Source organism: Loxodonta africana, chromosome 10 (assembly GCF_030014295.1).
Source record: "Loxodonta africana isolate mLoxAfr1 chromosome 10, mLoxAfr1.hap2, whole genome shotgun sequence".
Taxonomy (NCBI): domain Eukaryota; kingdom Metazoa; phylum Chordata; class Mammalia; order Proboscidea; family Elephantidae; genus Loxodonta; species Loxodonta africana.
Genome location: NC_087351.1, coordinates 51,037,863 through 51,059,607, shown reverse-complemented (window position 1 = coordinate 51,059,607; position 21,745 = coordinate 51,037,863). Strand labels below are relative to the sequence as shown.

The window sequence follows — 21,745 nt, the reverse complement described above, 5'->3', positions numbered from 1 at the left end:
AAGACATTGTGGAGCTGCTGCATTAGCCCTGAATGACTTACACCACATTTATTATATGAGAAACATAATAAATCTGATTACTTCAACTTCAGTTTAGTCAGGTTTTTAAACTCAATTCCAAGTGACAGACTTATAATTTTTAATCCTACTTTTGAGAACTTCTGACCAAAGTCTGAAAAAGAAAAAAGTGATTGTGCCTGAGGCTATTCATGGCAGGATTTTCTATATTAGATTAATACTGAAAACAAATTAGATATTCCACACTGATGGAATGTTTAAGTACAATACAAAACAACTTGGACTAGTAGGCTACCATTTAATAATGAGCATTATGAAGGTGTAGCAACAGAAAAGTTTCACATATAAAATTACATCAGCTCCAATAACAGATTGTGGCAAAACAACTGGTTGTCCGATCCTGGGTTATTCACAATAACCCTTTTCTTTTTCACCTCACTCTCAAGAGGCTGGAAAGGCTTACAACTTCATTCCCCATGTTTGTTGGAGCTAGAGTTGATCATGGTATAAACCTGGGGCTAATGGATGAACATAAAAGCCTGCTGTGGATTTTGGGGAAAGGTATTGCTTTTATGAAGAAAAGGTCTGATGTGGAAGGCTCTGCCTCCTTTATCCCTTTTCCTGTCTTGAATATAGACATGATGCCTTGAACTGCAGCAGCCATCTTGTTACTATGAGGGAAAGGCAAAAAGAATCTCAGAGAATTTGGTATTACTGAGTCACTGAACCAATGCAAGTGTCAAGTTCCTCTAGGCTTCTTGTTATATGAGAAAAATAAACCCTTATTTGAATAATCATTGCTATTTGGAATCCTGTTACTTAAAGCAGAAAACATTCTTACTTGATACAAAAATAAATTGTAAGAAATAGGAACAAAAGATTCGACAACTAGAAAAATCAAAACAGTTGATCTATAATGGTACTAATATCTAAAATGATTTAAGGAAAAATCTTGTTTGTGCAATAAAGAATTTAAATATAAAAATATTACATTTAAAGGAAAAAAGCTTAACTAATTTTGTTGATTTTAGACTATGAACACATTTGCCATTTAGACTAGATTATTTTCATTCTAATACTGAGGACAGTTATCAATTAATTGTCTTTTGTCAAGAGTCAAGAAAATTTTAAGTAATCCAAACACATTTTCAATAAAATTTTATACGTACGTAAATAAATAATGAAAGCACCAAGGACCTACTGTAAAATTTCACGATACAGTTTCTATACAAGCTGCTTCAGCAATAAATGGCACTCAATTTGTTTCAAAAGCAGGTGACTGCAGTAACTGTTCAAACTGGTAATCACAAACTGGGTGAGATTTTGCATAGGTATTTCACACATTCAAAACAGTAAAAACCATCTTCTGAATATCGACTTGAGCTGCAGAGGTTAAGGACTCTTCACACAGTGTTGAAGACGTGATGCAATCTGCACTTGAATTGGCATTGCACTTCTGGAGACTGAGGCTGCCTTTACAAGAAATATCTTCTATCTCAGAGATCAGCTACATCAAGATGGCTCGTCTGCTAAATCACGTTGGTCAAAATACCTATTAAAAACAAAGGTATTAATTGTAGCACTACTACCATCGACAGATGAGGTAGGTTTTTGTTCTGCCATTGCTAGCTTTGTGATTGTAGGAGTTACTTAATCTCTCTGTATCATGGTTTCCTCATTTATAAACTAGTAACATCTACCTTGTGAGGATTCAGATGAGTTCCTACTAAAAAGCACTAAGAAAAGCATCTGGCACAAACTATAAATGTTAACCATCAGCTGAATCATTATTGTAGTAGGTGAAGAGACTAGATGTTGAATAAGTATAAATAAACTATGTGTATTCTGAAAAAGCGTACTGTGTGGCAGAAGCAGGGAGAGGACCAGGACTATTTATCTCCCCAATATTTAAATATATCAAAGCTGTAGAAAGGTATGGAATAAAAACAATGATCAATGGAACAAAATATCAAGTTCAGAAAGTACTTCCTGGAGGGCCAACTGTCAGTTAAATGTCTGTTTTAAAAGTATACACCATTTGACTTATTTCTAGGAATTTACCCTTAGAAATAAACAGTTACATGCATAAGGATCTTTACTGCAGGATTATTTGCAGCGGTAAATGGGAAACAATAGGGGATTGATTAAATTATACATACAAAATTATATTAAGCATCATTTTCCTCAACTACAAGATGGAAACAATAGTACCTACCACCATTGATAACACTATTATAAAGCAAGAAGCCAAGAGTAACTTAACTATACCTGCTAACCAAGCAGATTAATAAATTCAAAGCAGGAACTCTCTCATCATCTTTGTTGTCCTAAAAAAAGAAAAAAAAAAAAAAATTGTAGTTTTCCCCCCTAGTATTTCTGAAAAACATTTCCTTTTAAGATATAAAGTATGAAGATTTTATTTAGATGATAGTAATCATCACATGGAAATAGGGACCCTCAAAAAGGAAAAAACTGTATAGTTAATAGCCTCTTGAGAAGCTTTTAAGATTTTCCCTTAAAGATTCTTAACAGAGAAAAGGAGAGTTGATGGCTCTAAGAGAATAACTTGGGAAAGACATTTCCTGGTTCCTAGCAACCAAATGTTCTGCCTGAACAATAATGAAAAAAATTACACGAAAGGTATTTTAAGAGAATTTTAGAATTGAGAAGGAGCTAAATTCTGGCTTCTAGCCATAAGGCATACATACTAGAAAATACTCCAGAACACAGCTCTCAATTTTGACGCAGATACGTTCTGAACTATAAGTTTTACAAAGTTCACTTTAAATATTTTCCAAAATGACAAGCCTAGGACACATGGAAGGTAGTCTTACCGGATATAAAATGTATACATTTCAAGGAATAGTCACAATTACCTATTGAATAATGTTAGATAAAACCAGAACCAAACCCACTGCCATTGTGTCAATTCCAACTCATAATGATCCTATAGCAAAGAGGAGAACTGCCCCATAGGGTTTCCATGGAGCTGTGGTGGATTCGAATTGCCAACCTGCTGGTTAGCAACCTAAGCTCTTAACCACTGAGCCCACAAGGGTTCCAATGTTAGATACCCTACCTTCTTATTGGCATCAAGTCAATTCCAACTCATAGCGACCCTAAAGGACAGAGTAGAACTGCTCCATGCAGTTTCCAAGGGAGCGCCTGGTAGATTTGAACTGCCAACCTTTTGGTTAGCGGCCGTTGCTCTTGACCACTACGCCACCAGTGTTTCCAATGTTAGATAGTCATATTATTTCAAACTTGGGATGCACTTCCATGTTGTTAGTGCATTCAATTCTATTTGCTAAGCACTACAGGGAACAAAGCTGAGTAAAACATATAACCTGCCAATAGCACAGAAGATAAAATATCTACAATGAGCTTTAAAGAAAGGCAAAATGTGTTAAATGCCATATAAAGAATAGAAAGTATACTTGGAAAACGGAAGAGATTATTTCTAGTTAGGATTCAGAGAAGAATCATAGCAAGTGGTAGAATATCAGCCAGACTGTGAAAAGTAAATGGTATTTAGATACAGACTGGAAAAGAGTAAAAAGACACTTCTGCAGAAAGAATAAAGTTCAGGAGCAAAGCATTAGAATATTTAGGCAACAGCAAGTATATTTTGCTTGGACTATAGGCCATATGAAAGCTGGCTGGGGCCCTATCATGGAAATTTAATGGGAACATTTTAGAGTAGTCCATGGAAAACAACTATACATTTTGGGGAAGGAAGAATGAAGGAAAGAAAGTCAAAACTGGGATTAATCTGGCAATAGATTATATTATAATGCTGCAAAGATATATTAGAGTCTGAGAATTTTAAAGCAATCATTATGCCAAAGAGCATTAGTTGACTGCTCTAGCTTCTTGTCTTCCTTTATTATTTAGTAACAGAAGTTTATTTTTAGCTAGGCACATCGCCACCCTAGCTAAAAGTAAACATTTCCTATACCCTTTATGGCCATGTGACTAAATTCTGGCCAGTGAGCTATCTAGGCAGATGTGCTCTTGGAGCCTCTGGGAAGGCTGTTTAAAGGGTATGGCCTCCTTTTCTTTACAGACACTTACAATGAGACAATGGCTGAAGCTCCAGCAGCCATCTTGCTTCATGAGGTGAGTTTGAAACCACAGGTAGTAGAACTCAAAGGCCTAGGTCACTGCCATCTTAGATCTACCTACTTTCAAACTTCCTTTATCTGATAAAAACACTTTGATCTTTTTATTAATTTAAGCTACAGTTATTTTGGGCTTTTCTGTTACGTGGCCAAATCTAACCCAAAATAATAAAATATTTCATGTTTTCCTATTTCATTGGAATCCTTTTTTACCACCATATATATCACTGGCTCCTTTAAATTTGAAATAGAAAGTTACAACTTACCACTAAGAGCCTCACTTCTGAGCACCTTCTTGCAAGCTGCCGAATCAGTGAATGAGCCTCAGGTAATAAGGGTTTTTCAAGACAAGCCAACAAAGCATAAAGCCATCTTCCCTAAATAGAATTTTAAAAAAGTAGTCAGTAGGCAAATACTGAACCATAAGTTTAACTTATTTTTTAAGAATGTTTAATGCTGTTCGTGGTTATTTGCTATGAATAAATGCATAGGCTATTTAACTGTATTATGTTTGGATATAGATAATAAAGGGTCACCTGTACAGCCAGGTGCTATCTCTGTGACTATACAGGACACTGGATACTTCAAAATATTTCCTAACACTCAGTGTTTATTTCAGAGATGCTTACTACAACTCCTAATTCATAGGTAGAAAACATTAAGATGTTTATAAATCCTTGCAAAAATTGTTTTCTCTTTGTCCTCCAGAGCCTGATATGCAGATCATTTTATGACTTTATCCTCTGTGTCCTTACAAAGGGACTATACTCTAGATGAAATAATGTTTTGAAGGCCCATGGCAGAATGAATTTATCCACTCTATTTCTTAAATAGATTTTTCTTTTAAATTACAAAATACATACTCTATGCAGAAAAACTGTCAATACAAAAACCACAAAGAAAAAAGAAACCTGTAATTCTACCATCCAGATAAAATTTCTGCTAGCATCTTAAAATGTTCATGTTTTTCTATGCGTATGTATCATTTTTTCCATAAAGTTTCACCACTGTAATACCATTTCGTAGCCATCTTTTTTCACATACAATACATATAATGAACATTTTCTCATGTTGTTAAATGGATAGTCAACAAAGAAATTTTATTAAATATTGTCTACACTGCACTTACACAATACTTACCCTACTTTCCTGTCATGGCTAGTTTATTTTTCCTCCTAAACTCTGTGAGAGTATAATGATAGCTATTATACCCTCAAAACCTAGACCTGGAACATGATAGAACTTAATTAAAAATATTTCTGGAATGAATGCATAAACATGATTTTTAAATGACAGAATGTCCCACTGTGGATACACCAGAATTTACTTAACAATGTCATATTACTGAACACTTAGCATGACAATGTCATATTACTGAACACTTAGCATGGCACTATCAGACATGAAGAGCTGATAGGAAATTTTCACTTCAATATCTTGATTTCAATGAACCAAAAGCCTTAGGATATGAATAAAGTTATCAATTGAAGGTGTAGCTAACATACCAATGCATAAGGAAAATACTGTTCCATTAATATTGAAAAAAACATAAATGACATTAACTTTGAAGTACTACAATCAATTTGAAAAATCATCACAAATCGTAAGTAATGTCAGACTGAACCACATGGAATTGCTGATATCCATTTTTTAACCTACAAAATGACAATTTCATATGGTTCAACTTACAGTGGGTTATACCAAGAAAACCAAACCAAACCCAGTGCTGTCGAGTCGGTTCCCACTCATAGCGACCCTATAGGACAGAGTAGAGCTGCCCCATAGAGTTTCCAAGGAGCACCTGGTGGATCTGAACTGCTGACCCTTTGGTTAGCAGCCGTAGCACTTAACCACTATGCCACCAGGGTTATAGAGAAGATAAATTTAAGTATGCTGCTGGCATTATAAACTGATTCATTTCTTCTGGAAAACAATATGACAAAATGTAATAAAAGCTTATAAAGCCTTGATCCAATAATTCTAATCTAGAAATATTTCTACCTTCTGGCTATTGTGAATACTGCTGCAATGAACATTGTGTACATGTGTCCATATAAATATACCTGTCTTGGGTATACCTATCTTGTGAATACACAAAGCTACCTAAGAGGGGAACTGCTGAGTCATATGCAAGTTCTGTGTTTAACTTTTTGAAATCTAGGAATATTCTGAGAAATTAATCAGAAGAAATGAGAATAAATGTATATAATTTAGTCACATAGCAAAATACGAAAAAGAATCCAAATGGTCAATAACGAATTAAAAAAAACTAAGATACATTAAGACAATAGAAATAATATGAATTACATTATCATTCAGAAATACATATATGAAATGTGAACTAAACAGAATGTATGCATTGATTACAACTTTGTAAAAGACATGTATAACCACTGATGGAATCAGAAACAGTGGTTTAAAACATGTTTCCTCTAGAAAGAGTACATAGTATAGAGATTCAAAAGAATGAAAATAGAAAAATCTAGTGATAAATGGACATGGTCATTATACTTATGGAAGACCTGGCTGAACAGTAGGCTGGGAAACTACTGCACTGTACTGCAATGCTGGTTTATCTGTCTCTCCCAGGAAACTGTAAGCTTCTAGAAGGAAAAGACTATCTTTGTTTTATGAGCACAGTGGATAAAACATAGAAGGTATTTGATAAACGTTAAATAAATGCACAGTATTCAAGAATCTTGACAGGGAGCTTCACAGATTGAGACACACGTTTTTGCAAATACCCTCAAATTTTTTGTTTCAAAAAATAAAATCTATCTCAAAAGATGATAACATTTCTTATTAACAAATTAGGGGGGAATTAGGCAGGTAATTCACTTATATAATACCCATTAAATTTACCCAATTTTGAAGCTGAGAAACAAGCTGTAAATGTAAAGCACTATAATAGAGGGGCAGTGTAGCATAGTTGTTCAAGTGTACACATACTAGAGCCAGACTGTCTGGGCTTGAGTCTCATTAGTAGCTATGTGACCTTCAGCAAGTGACTTAACCCCTCAGTATTTCAGTTTCTTTATCTTTAAAATGGAGATAATAACATTCGCTGGTTGTTGAAGGATTCAGTAAGCTATTACATACAAAGTCCTTAGAGCAATGGCTGACATGTTGTTGATAGGTGCCATCAGTCCTTATGTGGAATGGATTTCAAGGCCATTTTTGAAAATGCATTTCGAACTTGCTTTATGCCAGTGCTACTTAAAGTGGGGGGTTTGCAGACTGGATGTTAGTCTGTGACCTGCTTGTTACTGAACTAAGATGAGATAAAGAGCATGTATCAGGATATGAATCAACTCTTTAGTTCAGCTGACATTTTTTTTCCCCCAAAGCAAGCCTTTCTCAATGCAGGAAGTAGTACATTCATTTATACTGATGTAAGCTCCTTTCTTCACAGCAAATAAACAGTTATAAATACATACATACATACATATATGTGCACACAAAAAAAGAGACAGACATCTTACACATAAGTATATATAATTTTGCCTGCATTATGAAAATAAAAAGATGCAATACTACCAGTTCTGGAGTAAAGTCTCTTTCTCCAAACCAATTACTCAGGTATTCCAAGACACTAGTTACTGTTGCCTAAAAAAGGGGGGGAGAAGGGAGAATTATATTAGTAATAAAACACCAACAAGTTCAACATGAACTTCATTAAGTTTAGTTAGAAAGCAATCTGATGTTTAAAACAGCCTCGTTCTGTAGACATCCAGAGAAAACTGTGACTCCAGCTAGTAATATGATTTGATGGGTGACCCAACAAGAAGCTTTTTAGATAGTCTTATACACTCTCAAGTATCAACAAATGCCTTAGTTTAAATACAAGGATTTAGTCTGTTAAGGATAAACCACTTACTTGAAAAATTCCATGTGCTCTTAAGAAAAAGCCTTTACACAAATACCTTTAGTCTACTGCCTGATTCAAATTAAATCGAAGTACAAATCTAAAGAGAAAATTAGCTACAGAGAGATGTTTTAAAGCTACAGAGACAGAATGTACCAAACTCTTAAAAATATTCTCTTGCTTACTCAGATATAGAAAACAAATCAGTTACCACTGGTCGATTTTGACTCATCACGACCCCATGTGTGCAAAGTAAAACTGGATTCCATAGAGTTTTCAAGGCTGTGACCTTTCAGAAACAAATTGCCAGGCATTTCTTCCAAGGCGCCCCTGAGTGGGTTCAAAGCGCCAACCTTTCTGTTACTACTCAAGTGCTTAACTGTGCTATCCAGGGACTCTGAAATACAACTGGACACTTAACAAAAATCACCCTGACAGAGTTTAACATTACTGCAACAGAATCTTAATGCAAATGACCAAGTAAGTGAAACTGTCAACCAGTATATGATTTCCAACAGAGTAGGATCTTTTAAAAGGGCACTGGCCTTCCATATGGGAGACCTGGGTTCGATTCCCAGCCAATGCACTGTTGTGCAGCCATCGTCTACCTGCCAGTAAAGGCTTGTGTGTTGTTACGATGCTGAATAGGTTTTAGCATAGCTTTTTTTTTTTCCAGACTAAGACAGACTAGGAAGAAAGGGCTGGCGATCTGCTTCTGAAAATCAGCCAAGAAAAACCTATGGATCTCAACAGTCTGATCTCCAACTGTTAATGGGGATGGCACAGGACTGGGCAGTATTTAGTTCCAAATTGCATGGGGTTGCCATGATTTGCAGGCTGACTCCATGGTAGCTAACAATAACAATGTGACCTTTTTAAAAAAGAAAAAAAAAAAAATTCTCTTCCATGGGTACACAAAGCTACATAAAGGCAAATCAAAATTTTTATTTGCTCTGAAAATGTATAACAAAGAATCCCCATTCCTAAAGGCCTGAAGAATCAAAGTTAAATTTCATTCCTCTTGATCCAGGAAATTATGTATTCCATTCTTAATGGATTATGTAGGACATCTAGAACTAGAAAAGGCAATCTAACTTTCACTATCTACATTAAACCTCTGAATCTAAAACTTATTACTGAAATGTATAGAACTGAATAGATTATAGCACTGCGGTAAAGATCACAAGCTTTGGAGTTAGGTGGACAGGAGCCTGAAACTCAGTGCTGCCATTTACTTGCTGAAAAATCACCTGAAAGTTATTTAACTTCCAATTTTGTTTCCTCATTTATAAAAAATGGATAATAACAATAACTCCCTATACAGAGCTGTACTGAGGATTAAGTGAGAACCATTCAAGAGCTTAGCAGAGATGCTTGCATACTACTACTATTCAGGAAATGTATTCAAATACTTTCACTTAGAACATATACACACACTGCAAACAAAAGAATGCGTGTATCCTTATCGTTAGATGGACTTTACCTGATTCATTCGGCTAACAATACTAAGCAAGGGAGGAAAGCCAATCTGAAAAAAAAAAAAAAAAGATAGCGGTATTTATTAAATGGTATTATAAGTGGGGCTTTATTTTTTCTCAAACTAGTGAATTTCTTGCCACACTGTTTAAAAACAAAGAATGGATAAAAGAAAACTCCTTCATTGTCCATTATAACATTCCAGAAACTCTTGTGTTGGTAATGCCCAAGCAAATAATGACATAAAATTTGAATATGTAAATTTTAAAATAAAGAACAATTTTACTAACTAAAATGTTAAAATACAAAATAAAAAAAAAGATACTACCTGAAAAGTTATCTTCCTATTAAATACATTCAGTAAAATTATAACGGTGACATTCTGATATTAATATGTGGTATACATCATTTCAAAATCTTCAGCTAAGCTAATGTTTTCTGCAATTACGGATACCTGAATTAGACTTTTTTAAAAACCCAATCTGATTAGGTTTAAGGAAACCCTGGTGGCATAGTGGTTAAGTGCTATGGCTGCTAACCAAGAGGTCAGCAGTTTGAATCTGTCAGGTGCTCCTTAGAAACTCTATGGGGCAGCTCTACTCTGCTCTATAGGGTCGCTATGAGTCGGAATCAACTCGATGGCAGTGGGGTTTTTTTTTTTCCCCCTGTGAAATGCCTATTTATATACTTGACTTGTTTTTCTAATAAATTCCTGGTCTTTTTGGAAACCCTGGTGGCATGCTGGTTCAGAGTTATGGCTGCTAACCAACAGGTCGGCAGTTAAAATCTACCAGGCTCTCCTTGGAAACTCTATGGGGCAGTTCTATCCTGTCCTATCTATGAGTCGGAACCGACTCAATAGCAACGGGTTTGGTTTTTTTTTTCCCTACATTTTTGAGACATATTAGTTTTAAATGGAAAAAACACAATGTGGCACATTTTAAAACCAATACCTGTTACGGTCGAGTCAATTCCAACTATGGTGACCCTGAAGAACAGAGTGGAACTGCCCCCATTGGATTTCCATGGAGCAGCTGGTGGGTTTGAACTGCTGACCTTTTGGTTAGCAGCTGAGCTCTTAACCAATATGCCACTAGGGCTCTTTGGCACACTATAGCAAACAATAAATATCTGAGGAATAGAACAGAACATAATACAGGGAATAAGAAGTAATACAGATATATGTAGTAAGTTGCATAGGAATATCTGCAGACTCCAGGCAGGCGATTCCTGAAGAACAAGAAGGGGTTGGCCGTACAATATATTATTACAATGAAGCTATATGAAATTTAAATATATCCTCAACATTTCATTTCCAGAATAAGCAATTACCAAGCATTTTTTTAGCACCTCTCTAAAATTGTTTCACATGTTTTTCTTTGTTATTCCTAAGTCATTGTTTGACACATGCCTCATCATTTCAAAAAACTAAATCCTATCTAAAAAAACAAAATTATATGGCTAAAACATAACAGGTATGAAATCAATCTAAAATAAGTCAGAGTAAGTTGTTTCAGAAACTGGGCTGCCATTTTGTAAGTTAAAGAGCTCATGAACTCAGAGGTTGGCAAACATTTCTGTAAAGGGCCAGATGGGAAATATTTTAGGCTTTGTGGGCCTCACACTATCTCAGTCACATATTCTTTGTATGTTTGTTTTTACAACCCCTTTAAATAAAGTGTAAAAATCATTCTTAGCTTGTGGGCTGTACAAAAACAGACCATGAGCTGGATTTGGCCTAGGCCATAGTTTGCTGACCCCTTACACTAAGTAATGCACCAAAATTAGAACCCTTTTTATTTTGTTTATCCATTTATCACCTACCTGTACATAATCAATTCCTGGACTTTCATTTGTAGCTGGTTCAACAGTCCCTTCAGAACATAACCTTTCACCCAGACAAAATTTTTTCCAGCCATCTTCATCCTCAGATTTTGGCTGAAAAGGAAAAAAAAAAGTATTTATTTCACTGTATTTATTTTTATACTGAACAGTAAGCAAAGAAGTTACAATCCCCCACGTTCCTACCACTTCGACACACAAATACAGTGCCTAAGAGGTCACACCATACACAGCATGTGCTCAGTTTGGATCACACTTTAATGGATGCTGACAAACTAGGGAATGTCCAAAAGAGGGTGATAAAGGTGGAAATCAGTATGGAAAAAACATGCACTAAAATGTTTACAAGAAGGATATTTATTCCCACAAAAGGAGACATGATTATACACTTCACATGCTTGAAAAGCTGTCTAGTGAAAGAAGGAATAAGAAAAAAATCTATCTCAATCAATTCTACATTTCTAAATGGAAAAACTATAACTGGTAGGGAGAAAAAACTCAGCTCAATACAATCACCTTAACAAAACAATTTGTATTTGTATTCATAACCTTGTGCATTACTCTGCATAGGTACATTTTTCTTCAGAGGATAAATAGCTTTCATCAGATTCTCTGGAAGAACATGAAACCCCTAAAAGGTTAAAAAGCTATTATACTGGGACAATGTATCTACCTTTTCCCATTATTCCATTAGGGCGGAGACTGCTTCTGCTTCATTTAGCACTGAATACTCTGATTATTGAATATACAAAAACCAAACCCATTGTCACTGAGTCGAATCCAACTCATAGGGACCTTACAGGACAGTAGAACTGCCCCATAGGGTAGGAGCAGCTGGTGGATTCGAACTGCTGATCTTTTGGTTAGCAGCCGAGGTCTTAACTACTGCACCACCAGGACTCCAGTATTGAACCCAGTAGGTGATTAATAATTGGAAAAATCAATAAACCAATGTTTATATTTAAATAGTTGCCATCAAAACATGCTTTTAAAAAAATTTTCATATATTAACATTTACATAATGTTTTACATTTGTCAGGATGAACATTTTTAAATGCCACATAAAATTCCATTATTTTGATAGACTTTAATAAATTGACAATTATGTTAGGTTTCCATTTTTCAAAAAATTATATATATATAAATATATTTGGGAGTTGTATAAGCATTATCGATGTGGCTTCTTTTCAAATGAGTAGGCATGTACCCAAAAGTCCTTACACCAAATAAGACAAAAAAAATCTACCTAGCTACCCACCCACCCAGCCACCAAGACCCGTTATTAGGAAGGCCTTGTGAGAGGAACACAGGTTTTAGAGTCAGAAAAACTTGGGTTTGAATCCCAGTTATATCTTACTAGCTAAGTGCAGTTGTAGCTCGGTATTAGTGGGGGATTGGTTCCAGAACCTCCACAGATATCAAAACTCATGGATGGTCAAGTGCCTTATATAAAATGATGTAGTATTTGCATACAACCTACACACATCCTCCCAGATACTTTTAATCATCTCTAGATTACTCATAATACCTAATACAATATGAATGCTATGTAAATAGTTGTTACACTGTAATGTTTACAGAATAGTGACAAGGAAAAAAAAGTCTGTACCTGGCCCCCACCTTCCCGCCCCGGTATTTTCGATCCATGGTTGGTTGAAACTGCAGATGCAGAACCCACAGACATGGAGGGCGGACTGTAATCTTGAGCAAGTAATGAAGTTACTTCCCTTAAGCAGACCTTCCAACTGCCAAATATTGAATCTTTCAGCTTTCAATGACAGCTGATTGCCTCAGGAAGACTCTGCAAGCACCCTCTTCCATTTATCCTAATGTGTCCCCACATAAAAGACGTTAGTTAGGAAGCACTGCCTAGAGGAGGCTTCTGAAATCTATGAACCCCCTGAAACTGTGTGTAAAAATTTTTAGCACAGGTGCCTTTTTTCCCCTGGGGATAAACAGCTTTCAACAGATTTGAGGTAGAATATGAGACCCCCGAAAAGGTTAAAAATTCTTGTCCTGGAACAATGTATCCACCTTTTCCCTAACTTCCTTTTTTATTTAATATCGAGATATAACGTATCCACTAAAGGTGGTGTAGTGGTTAAAGCGATGAACTGCTAACCGAAAGGTCAGAGGTTCGAAACTACTAGTGGCTCCGTGGGCGAAAGATGTGGCAGTCTACTTCCATAGAGATTTACAGCTTTGGAAACCCTATGGGGTTGCTGTGAGTCAGAACTGACTCTATGGCAGTGGGGTTTTTTTTTTTTAAACAGCTTAAAATTGAATCTAAACTTATAAAATGTAGGCAATGCCATTTTCCAGTACGCACTTTTGAGGCTTCACTAAGATGCCACTGATACCACGAAGCAGAGAAGATATTCCATAAGCCTGTAAGTTTGCTTCATGGTACCATTTTCTCACCAAAAAAAAAAAAAAAAAAAAAAATTCAGGAAGCCTTTATTCAATCTCTTTGTAAACACTACTAAGAATATATTTATTTCCTAAAAAATAAATGTCTAGAAGAACACTTAAAAACTTGTAGAAGACTAACAACTATCTATGCTAAAGCCTCCCAAAATGCTGCGGATTAAAATTATCATAAACGTAACAACTTACATTGTTGATTCTATACTTTCCAGACTACTAAAATAAAGGAGGAGTTCCTGGGTAGACCAAGCCATTAAAGCACTTGGCTGCTAATGGAAAGGGTGGAGGTTCACATCTACCCAGAAGTATCTTGAAAGGCCTGGCGATCTACTTCTGAAAAATCAGGCATTAAAAACCCTGTGGAGCACAGTTCCACTCTGACACACATAGGGTCATCATGAGTCAGAATCTACTGGTTTGGTTTTTTAATATACAGGCAGTCTCCAGGTTATGGACATCCATTTACATACAATCCACAGTTATGAACTGTCATGGACTGAATTGTGTCCCCCCCCGAAAATATCTGTCAACTTGGCTATGCCATGATTCCCAGTATTGTGTAGTTATCCTCTATTTTGGGATTGATGTAATTTTCCTGGAAACCTTGGTGGTGTACTGGTGAAGTACTACGAGTGCTAACCAAGAGGTCGTTAGTTCAAATCCACCGGACGCACCTTGGAAACTCTATGGGGCAGTTCTACTCTGTCCTCTAAGGTCGCTATGAGTTGGATTCGACTTGACAGCAGTGGGTTTGGTTTAGTTTTTTGGTAATTTTCCTATGTGTTCTAAATCCTAATCTCAGCCTGTGGTTAATGAGGCAAGATTAGGTTATGTTAAAGAGGATTAGAGATGTAATACCCTTACTCAGGTCACATCCCTGATCTAATGTTAAGGGAGTTTCCCTGGGGTGTGGCCTGCATCACCTTTTATCTTACAAGAGACAAAAGGACAGGAAAGCAGAGAATGGGGGACCTCATACCACTAACAAAGAAAAGCAGGAGCTCACACCCTTTGGACCCAGGCTCCCTGTGCTGAGAAGCTCCTAGACCAAAAGAAAATTGATGACAATGACTTTCCCTCAAAGCAGACACAGAGAGAAAGGCTTCCTCCGGAGCTGATACCCTGAAACTGGACATGTAGACTACTAGACTGTGAGAGAATAAACTTCTGTTTGTTGAAGCCATCTGCTTGCGGTATTTCTGTTATAGCAGCACTAGATAACTAAGACACTAACCTAAAAAGCCTATTAAAAATTCAAGATACGTTTTGTAATAACAAATGGATGCTACTTTGTGACACACATCAAAATGTTACTATGTTGTTATGTCAAAGACGTTTTAGTGTATTTGGAAGTACTTAATTTTTTTTTTTTAATGCATAGGAGGGTACTCTACATACTAAGATGAACATCTGACTACCTGACATTAGATATGAACTGTACCTAACTGTTCTGACTTATGTACAAATTCAACTTAAAGGCAGACTTAGGAATAGAACTGGTTAGTAATTGGGGGCTGCCTATCCTATGAGTCTCAACCAACCCAGTGACAATGGGTTTTCTGGGTTTGCATAAAACAATTATTACTATTAATGGTATATGGAAGAAAATGAAAACAATATGGACCAAATAATTGAATCTTTGAAGACTGGAAATAAATATACACTACTTCAAATAGGTATACAGTCATCCCTTGGTATCCATGGGGGACTGGCTCTAGGACCCCCACGGATACCAAAATCTGCGAATGCTGAAGTTTCTTATATAAAATGGCATAGTGTTTTTTTTAATGGCACAGGAATGAAGAGTGTTTCACTTTGAAGTGGACAGTGATGGTCGGGTCAGGCTAGGGTGGCCACATGAGGCACTGGATCAAAGCAGGAACTTCTAAGGATAGCCGCATCTGGGCCCTCTTGCCATAGGCTACCTTCGGAGCCAGGGGTCCTTTAGGTAGGAGGTTCTGGGTGATTTGGGACAACCATATATACACAGTGCAGAGAGTGCAAGGACCTGGAATTGCCAACTTTATTCTCTCTTCTGGACCAGAGATCTCTGCTACAGACATGCTCTGCCACATCCTCGGTCAGGCCAAGAAGCACCAGGGCATAAGTTCACGACTCCGTTCCTAGTGTCCTCATTTGTCCAAATTGTTTCAGGGTGCAGCTGCCTCCAGCCCCCTGGGAGCTTCTTCACTGCCACATACCATTTTCAGGCCAAATCCTGTCTTACCTTGTGCTGCACTCTGTGTTGCTCCCAAGGCCTTCAGCTCTTCCCTTACCCCCCTCTCCAATATTTTCCATCCATGATTGGTTGAAACTGCAGATAGGGAGGGCCGACTGTACATCGTACAACTTAAATTGAGAAGACTTACATACCATGGTCACGTTACTATCCAACTGTTGTGACTTCCAGTGACTTCTATGCTTGTTAACACTCTAGAGAAAAAGAAATCAGAGATCTTCAGAGAATAGATAACTGAAATCAGTCTCTACACAATATTCTAAGAATCTGAAAACTTGGAAAATATGCTTCAAGCTATATTATGTTTAAGGATTACTGTAATAGTTTTTTTTGTAATAGTTTGGTAGTTGGTTCATAAATATTCTTATATTTATACTTCAGAATCATGAATTTTATTTTTCCAACTACATTCTCAGCACAGAAATAAATAGGCAAGGGTTTAATCTGATTAAACGATTAAATTGCAGTTACCTGTCGAACAGCTGAAAACTGTGCTACTTGTTGCTGTTGCCATCGAAGTGTTGGGGAATACCCTTCAGGAGCAGGCTGGCATCCTGAAAGCTAGAGATCAGTTCAGGAATGTCATAACCAAGGTTTACTATTAAAACTAGAATCTTATGCCTCTGCAAAGTAAAAGCAGAACTAAGGAAAAAGTAAATAATTAAGACTATACAAAAAAAAACAAATACTATAGATGCAAAAAAGTAGGCATTTCACTTTACTACATATATCTCAACTGAAAACATTAGGAAAAGATCTTCACTAGTCATTTAGATAAGAACAATCTAGAATAGTTGGTATTTGACATACAAGAAAACTACTTCTAATGTGGTGACCTTTTTTTCCTCAGGCTGCCTGGTTAATCTTTTTTTTTTTTTTTAATATTTTATTGCATTTTAGGTGAAAGCTTACACAGCAAATTAGGTTCCCATTTAACAATTTTCATACAAATTGTTCTGTGACACTGGTTACAATTTTCACAATGTATCAGCATTCTCATTATTTCCATTTTGTTTGCTCTGTTTCCATTTATCTAGCTTCCCGGCCCCTCCTTGCCTTCTCATCTTTGCTTCTGGGTAAATGTTGAACATTTGGTCTCGTATAGTTCATCTTTTAAGGGAGTACATTCCTCACAGATGATATTGTATAGACAAAAGCCAATCTATTATTTGGCAGAAAGGAGACCTCTGGAGTGGCTTCAATTTCAAGTCAAAAGAGTATCTTAGGGCGAGAGTCTCTGGGGTTCCTCTACTCTGGTCTTTTTAAGGAACTGGAGTTTTGTTCTACATTTTTCTCCCATTTTATCAGGGACCTTCTATTGTATGCCTATTCAGAATGGTTGGTTGTGGTAGCTGGGAACCATCTAGTTCTTCTGGTCTCAGGCTAGAAAAGGCGGTGGTTTGTGTGGGCTATTAATCATGTGGGCTAATTTCTTCTCTAAGTCTTTGGTTTCCTTCATTCTCTTTTGCTCCAGATGGGAAGAGACCAATTGTTGTATCTTAGATGGCTGCTTGCAAGCCTTTTAAGGTCCCAGATGCTACTCACCAAACTAGGATGTAGAACATTATCTTTATGAACTATATTATACCAATTGACTGAGCTGTCCTAAGAGACTATAGTCCCAAGTCTTTTAACCCACTAAACCAATCCCATGAGGTGTCAGGATGTCTAGGAGGTCTCTGTAACTGAGTATAAGAAATCTAAATGACATGAGCCTTCAAGTTATAATCTAGTTCTACCTTTCTATGACAACAAAATACTTTGAAACTAAAAAGGAGGACATACCCCAAATAAAGAATTTTAGAATGGGTAAAATATACTCCAAAAACTTGAGACACTTGACTTTAAAGGGTCTACTTTTGTTTTCTAAAACAATACATAATCCACAATTGATCAGATATTGAAATAAAACTTTGTGTGGGCACTTTAAAAATTCAAGTACAGAAAACATCATCTTCCATCAATTAAAGATTTCTAAAAAGGAATTCTATGAAACATTACAATGTGTGAATTAAAATTTCCAACTATAAATATCAAATGAATTACTTACAACATTAAAAGAAAAAAAATTTATTATTGAAACATAAGAACAGCTGCTCTCAACAACGAGACACATACCTATTAGAATGGCTAAAATCTAAAACACTGACAACATCAAATGCTGGGAAGCATGCAGAGCAACAAGAACTGTCACTCATTGCCGGTAGGGATGCAAATTTATAAAGCTATTTTGGAAGACAGTCCAGCAGTCCCTTACAAAGCTAAACAAAGGCTTACTATGCGATCAAGTAATTGTGCTCTTAGGTATTTACCCAAATGAACTAAAATTTATATCCGCACAAAAAACTGCACAGGAATATTTACAGTAGCTTTATACATAATTGCCAAAACTTAGAAGCAACCAAGATGTTCCTCTAGAAGTGAACAGAAAAACAAACTGTGATACATTCTTACAATGGAGTAATATTCAGTGATAAAAAAGAAATGAACTATCAAGCTATAAAAAGACATAGAGGAAACTTAAATGCATATCACTAAGTAAAAAAGCTATATACTGTATGAATCCAACTATATGACATTCTGGGAAAGGCAAAACTACAAAGACAGTAAAAAGATCAGTGGTTGCCAGGGGCTCAGGGGGAGGTGGAAAGAGATGAATAGGTGTAGCATAGGGTGTTTTACAGGCAGTGAAATCATTCTGCATTACACTGTAATGGTGGATACATGCCATTATGCATTTGTCAAAACCCACGTGTCAAAACTATGCATGACAAAGAGTGAACCCTAATAAAAAATACGGTCTTTAGTTAATAATACTGTATCAGTATTTGCTCATTAATTTACCACACTAATGCAATATGTTAGTAACAGGAGAAATTGTGCATGGGGGAAAAGGGGTATATGAGAATTCTGGACTTTCTGCACAATTTTTCTGTAAACCTAAAAATGCTTTTATATATAAAATGCATTAAAATCTTTTAAAATAGAAACAAGGTTGAAAATAAAAACTGCTGGTCTCCTTGGACCTTAGGTTCAATATCACCTCCTCAGAGAGACTGACTGTGATTACTCTATCTAAAGTAGTTCTTTGTTACTTATTGCTCATTATGTTTATTTTCATCATAGCAATAGTAACAATATGTAATTATTTGTTTACTCTGTCTTCCTCATGAGAATGTGTACTCTCTAAGAGTAAGGGCCTTTTCTATCTTCTCCTCTGTTATATTCAGTGTCTGGCACAGCCTAGGTACTTAGCAAAAAAATGTGTTGGATAAATAAAATGACCAAATTGCACAAGTAGCTAGAAAAAGGTTAAGATATTTGGGTCTCTATTCTTAAGAAGCAGGAGAAAGATGTGGCAGTCTGCTTGGAAACCATATGGGGCAGTTCTACTCTGTCCTACAGGGTTGCTATGAGTCGAAATCGAATTGATGGCAACAGGTTTTATTCTTAAGAAGGGAGTCTCTGGGTGGTGCAAATGGTTAAGCATGAAAGGCTGGCGATTTGAATCCACCAACAGGTGGCTCCGAAGAAAGGCTTGGCAATGTACTTCTGAAAGATCACAGCCATTGAAAACATCATGGAGTGCAGTTCTATTCTGAAACACATGGGGTCACCACGAGTTGGAATCAACTCCAAGGCAAGTGGTTTGGTACTCTTAAGAAACTAAACCCAGTCAAATTAGAACATGCAATTTACACAGTTACAAAACAGGTAAACTACACTGGATAAGAGTATACACCAGTCCAATAATAATTATGATGATTCAACCGGAAAAAGATTCCTTAAAAATAAAGTGAACAACAAGATGAATGTAATGTCACTGAACTGTACACTTAAATATGTTAAACGGCACTTTCGTTATATACATATTTCATCACAATAAAATAAATAAATAACATAGCATAAGGAACCCATTTAAACACTCCTTCAGCCTTGGATCATGGCCGTAAATAAGTAAGACTGCCAAGTCTCCACAAATGTCAAGGTTACTGAAAGTCTCTTTGAAAGCAGTAAATGCCAACTGTCCTTCAGTTAAAAGGTACAAGCAAATGTCTAACTTCCGTAGGCAGTAGTCAAATCTTACATACACCATAAATGATACTATCAGATACCATAGGATAGGCCTTGAACTTCCATCTGTGGGGGGGAGGGAATCTTCAAATGGTTAATAAAACTCACAGAAACATTCACGGTTTGCTTCCTTCAGCCTTGGATCACGGCCGTAAAAAAGTAAGACTGCCAAGTCTCCACACATGTCAAGGTTACTGAAAGTCTCTTTGAAAGCAGTAAATGCCAACTGTCCTTCAGTTAAAAGGTACAAGCAAATGTCTAACTTCCGTAGGCAGTAGTCAAATCTTACATACACCATAAATGATACTATCAGATACCATAGGATAGGCCTTGAACTTCCATCTGTGGGGGGGAGGGACTCTCCAAATGGTTAATAAAACTCACAGAAACATTCACGGTTTGCTTCCTTTTCAACTTCTTTGGGTCAATTTGAGCTACCACAACATCTGGACATTGGGCTGCTTCGAGCCTACAAATAAATAATAAATGCAAGAAACTTAATTACTATTGTGCTTTGTTCGCGTGTACTAAAACTAGAGCTCATTATGAAATCAGAAAAAAAATTCAGAACTGCAATACTAAACAACGTATTTCTGAAATCGTCTGAATTGAATACAATGGAATTCAAGCGTACACAAGATGTAATGCAGGATGCTTGATCAGACCCAAGCTCCCGTGGGAGGGGAAGAGGAAGGAACACGAGCCGGGCTTTAACGTATAGGAGTCGAGAGGCGCACCGCGCGCTGGGCCCAGGGGCAAGGCGGATGACCAGTCCACCCGCACAGGGCCAGATCACTCACTGGACGCGCCTCAGGTATTCCTGAGGCGTCCTCGGGGGTACGGAGGGATCAAAGCATTCTGTCAAGTCGCAGGGCTCCACCGGCAAGAGACGGGGCATTAGCTCTTCCACTACAGACTCTGCTGGTACCCACGCCATGGCTTCTAGTTCAGCCAGTACCGCACCGCGCAAGCGCTTAGTTTAGGTCACGACGCAGGCGCACTAGTTGGCGCTGAGCAGAGCAACGGGCGGGGCTTAGGGGGCACGCCTGCGCATGCGCAGACCTAGTGCTTGCCCCCAAATTACGACTCTGGTTGTATAGCTTAGATTCCAGAAGCTGAATTCTTTGAAAAGGTGATTTAAAGAGTTGTTGGGTATGTTGCCGTCTATTCTCTCTTTTAAGGATAGGGTAAAGACATAGAGTTATTAACTTTTATGCATCCCTAGTCGTGAAGGCTTGTTAAATGTTGCTTGGATTAATGAACGAGCAATATTACTGTAAAAAACATCATTTATTCAGCTCTAAGTGCTTTTTTTTTTAAGTGCTATTTTTTAAACTGTTAAACCTCTGGTAAACATGTTGCATGCATTTCCTCATGTAGTTCTTGCTACAACCCTGTGAAGTTTTGTAGGGTAGGGAATCGATTTAAGAGGGTTTTTTTTTTTTTTTTTTTTAGGTACTATATCTGTGACTGTGTTCCAAAGGGGAAGAGCCGATTCCAACTTAAATTTATCCGACGCCCAATGAATGAAAAATTAATTTTCCAGAGGAATTTCTTGTGTTTGGTTACCTCAAAGATAATTTTATATTTATCTGAAATGGGTATTACTCCCACGGTTGTCATCACCCCCCCTTTTTTTTAAATTTTAGAAAGATCGTTTTGCTTAAATACGAATACTGTAGT

At 36.8% G+C, this 21,745-nt stretch overlaps 1 protein-coding gene across 2 annotated transcripts; it reads right to left on the bottom strand.

Moving 5' to 3' along the window:
- Positions 1-33: 33 nt before the first annotated feature.
- Positions 34-20,999, bottom strand: GEMIN2 (gem nuclear organelle associated protein 2). 2 transcript variants are annotated; one of them, XM_064292408.1, is made up of 10 exons: positions 20,863-20,999; positions 20,447-20,531; positions 16,460-16,549; positions 16,123-16,182; positions 11,305-11,418; positions 9,488-9,532; positions 7,677-7,745; positions 4,406-4,516; positions 2,287-2,345; positions 34-1,570 (listed from the first exon to the last, which is right to left on the bottom strand). In XM_064292408.1, the coding sequence occupies exons 1-10, from the start codon at positions 20,997-20,999 to the stop codon at positions 1,531-1,533; spliced, it is 810 nt and encodes a 269-aa protein (XP_064148478.1). In that variant the 3' UTR covers positions 34-1,530. The 2 variants fall into 2 exon arrangements, with proteins under 2 accessions (XP_064148478.1, XP_064148479.1); XM_064292409.1 differs by lacking the exon at positions 9,488-9,532.
- Positions 21,000-21,745: the final 746 nt, after the last annotated feature.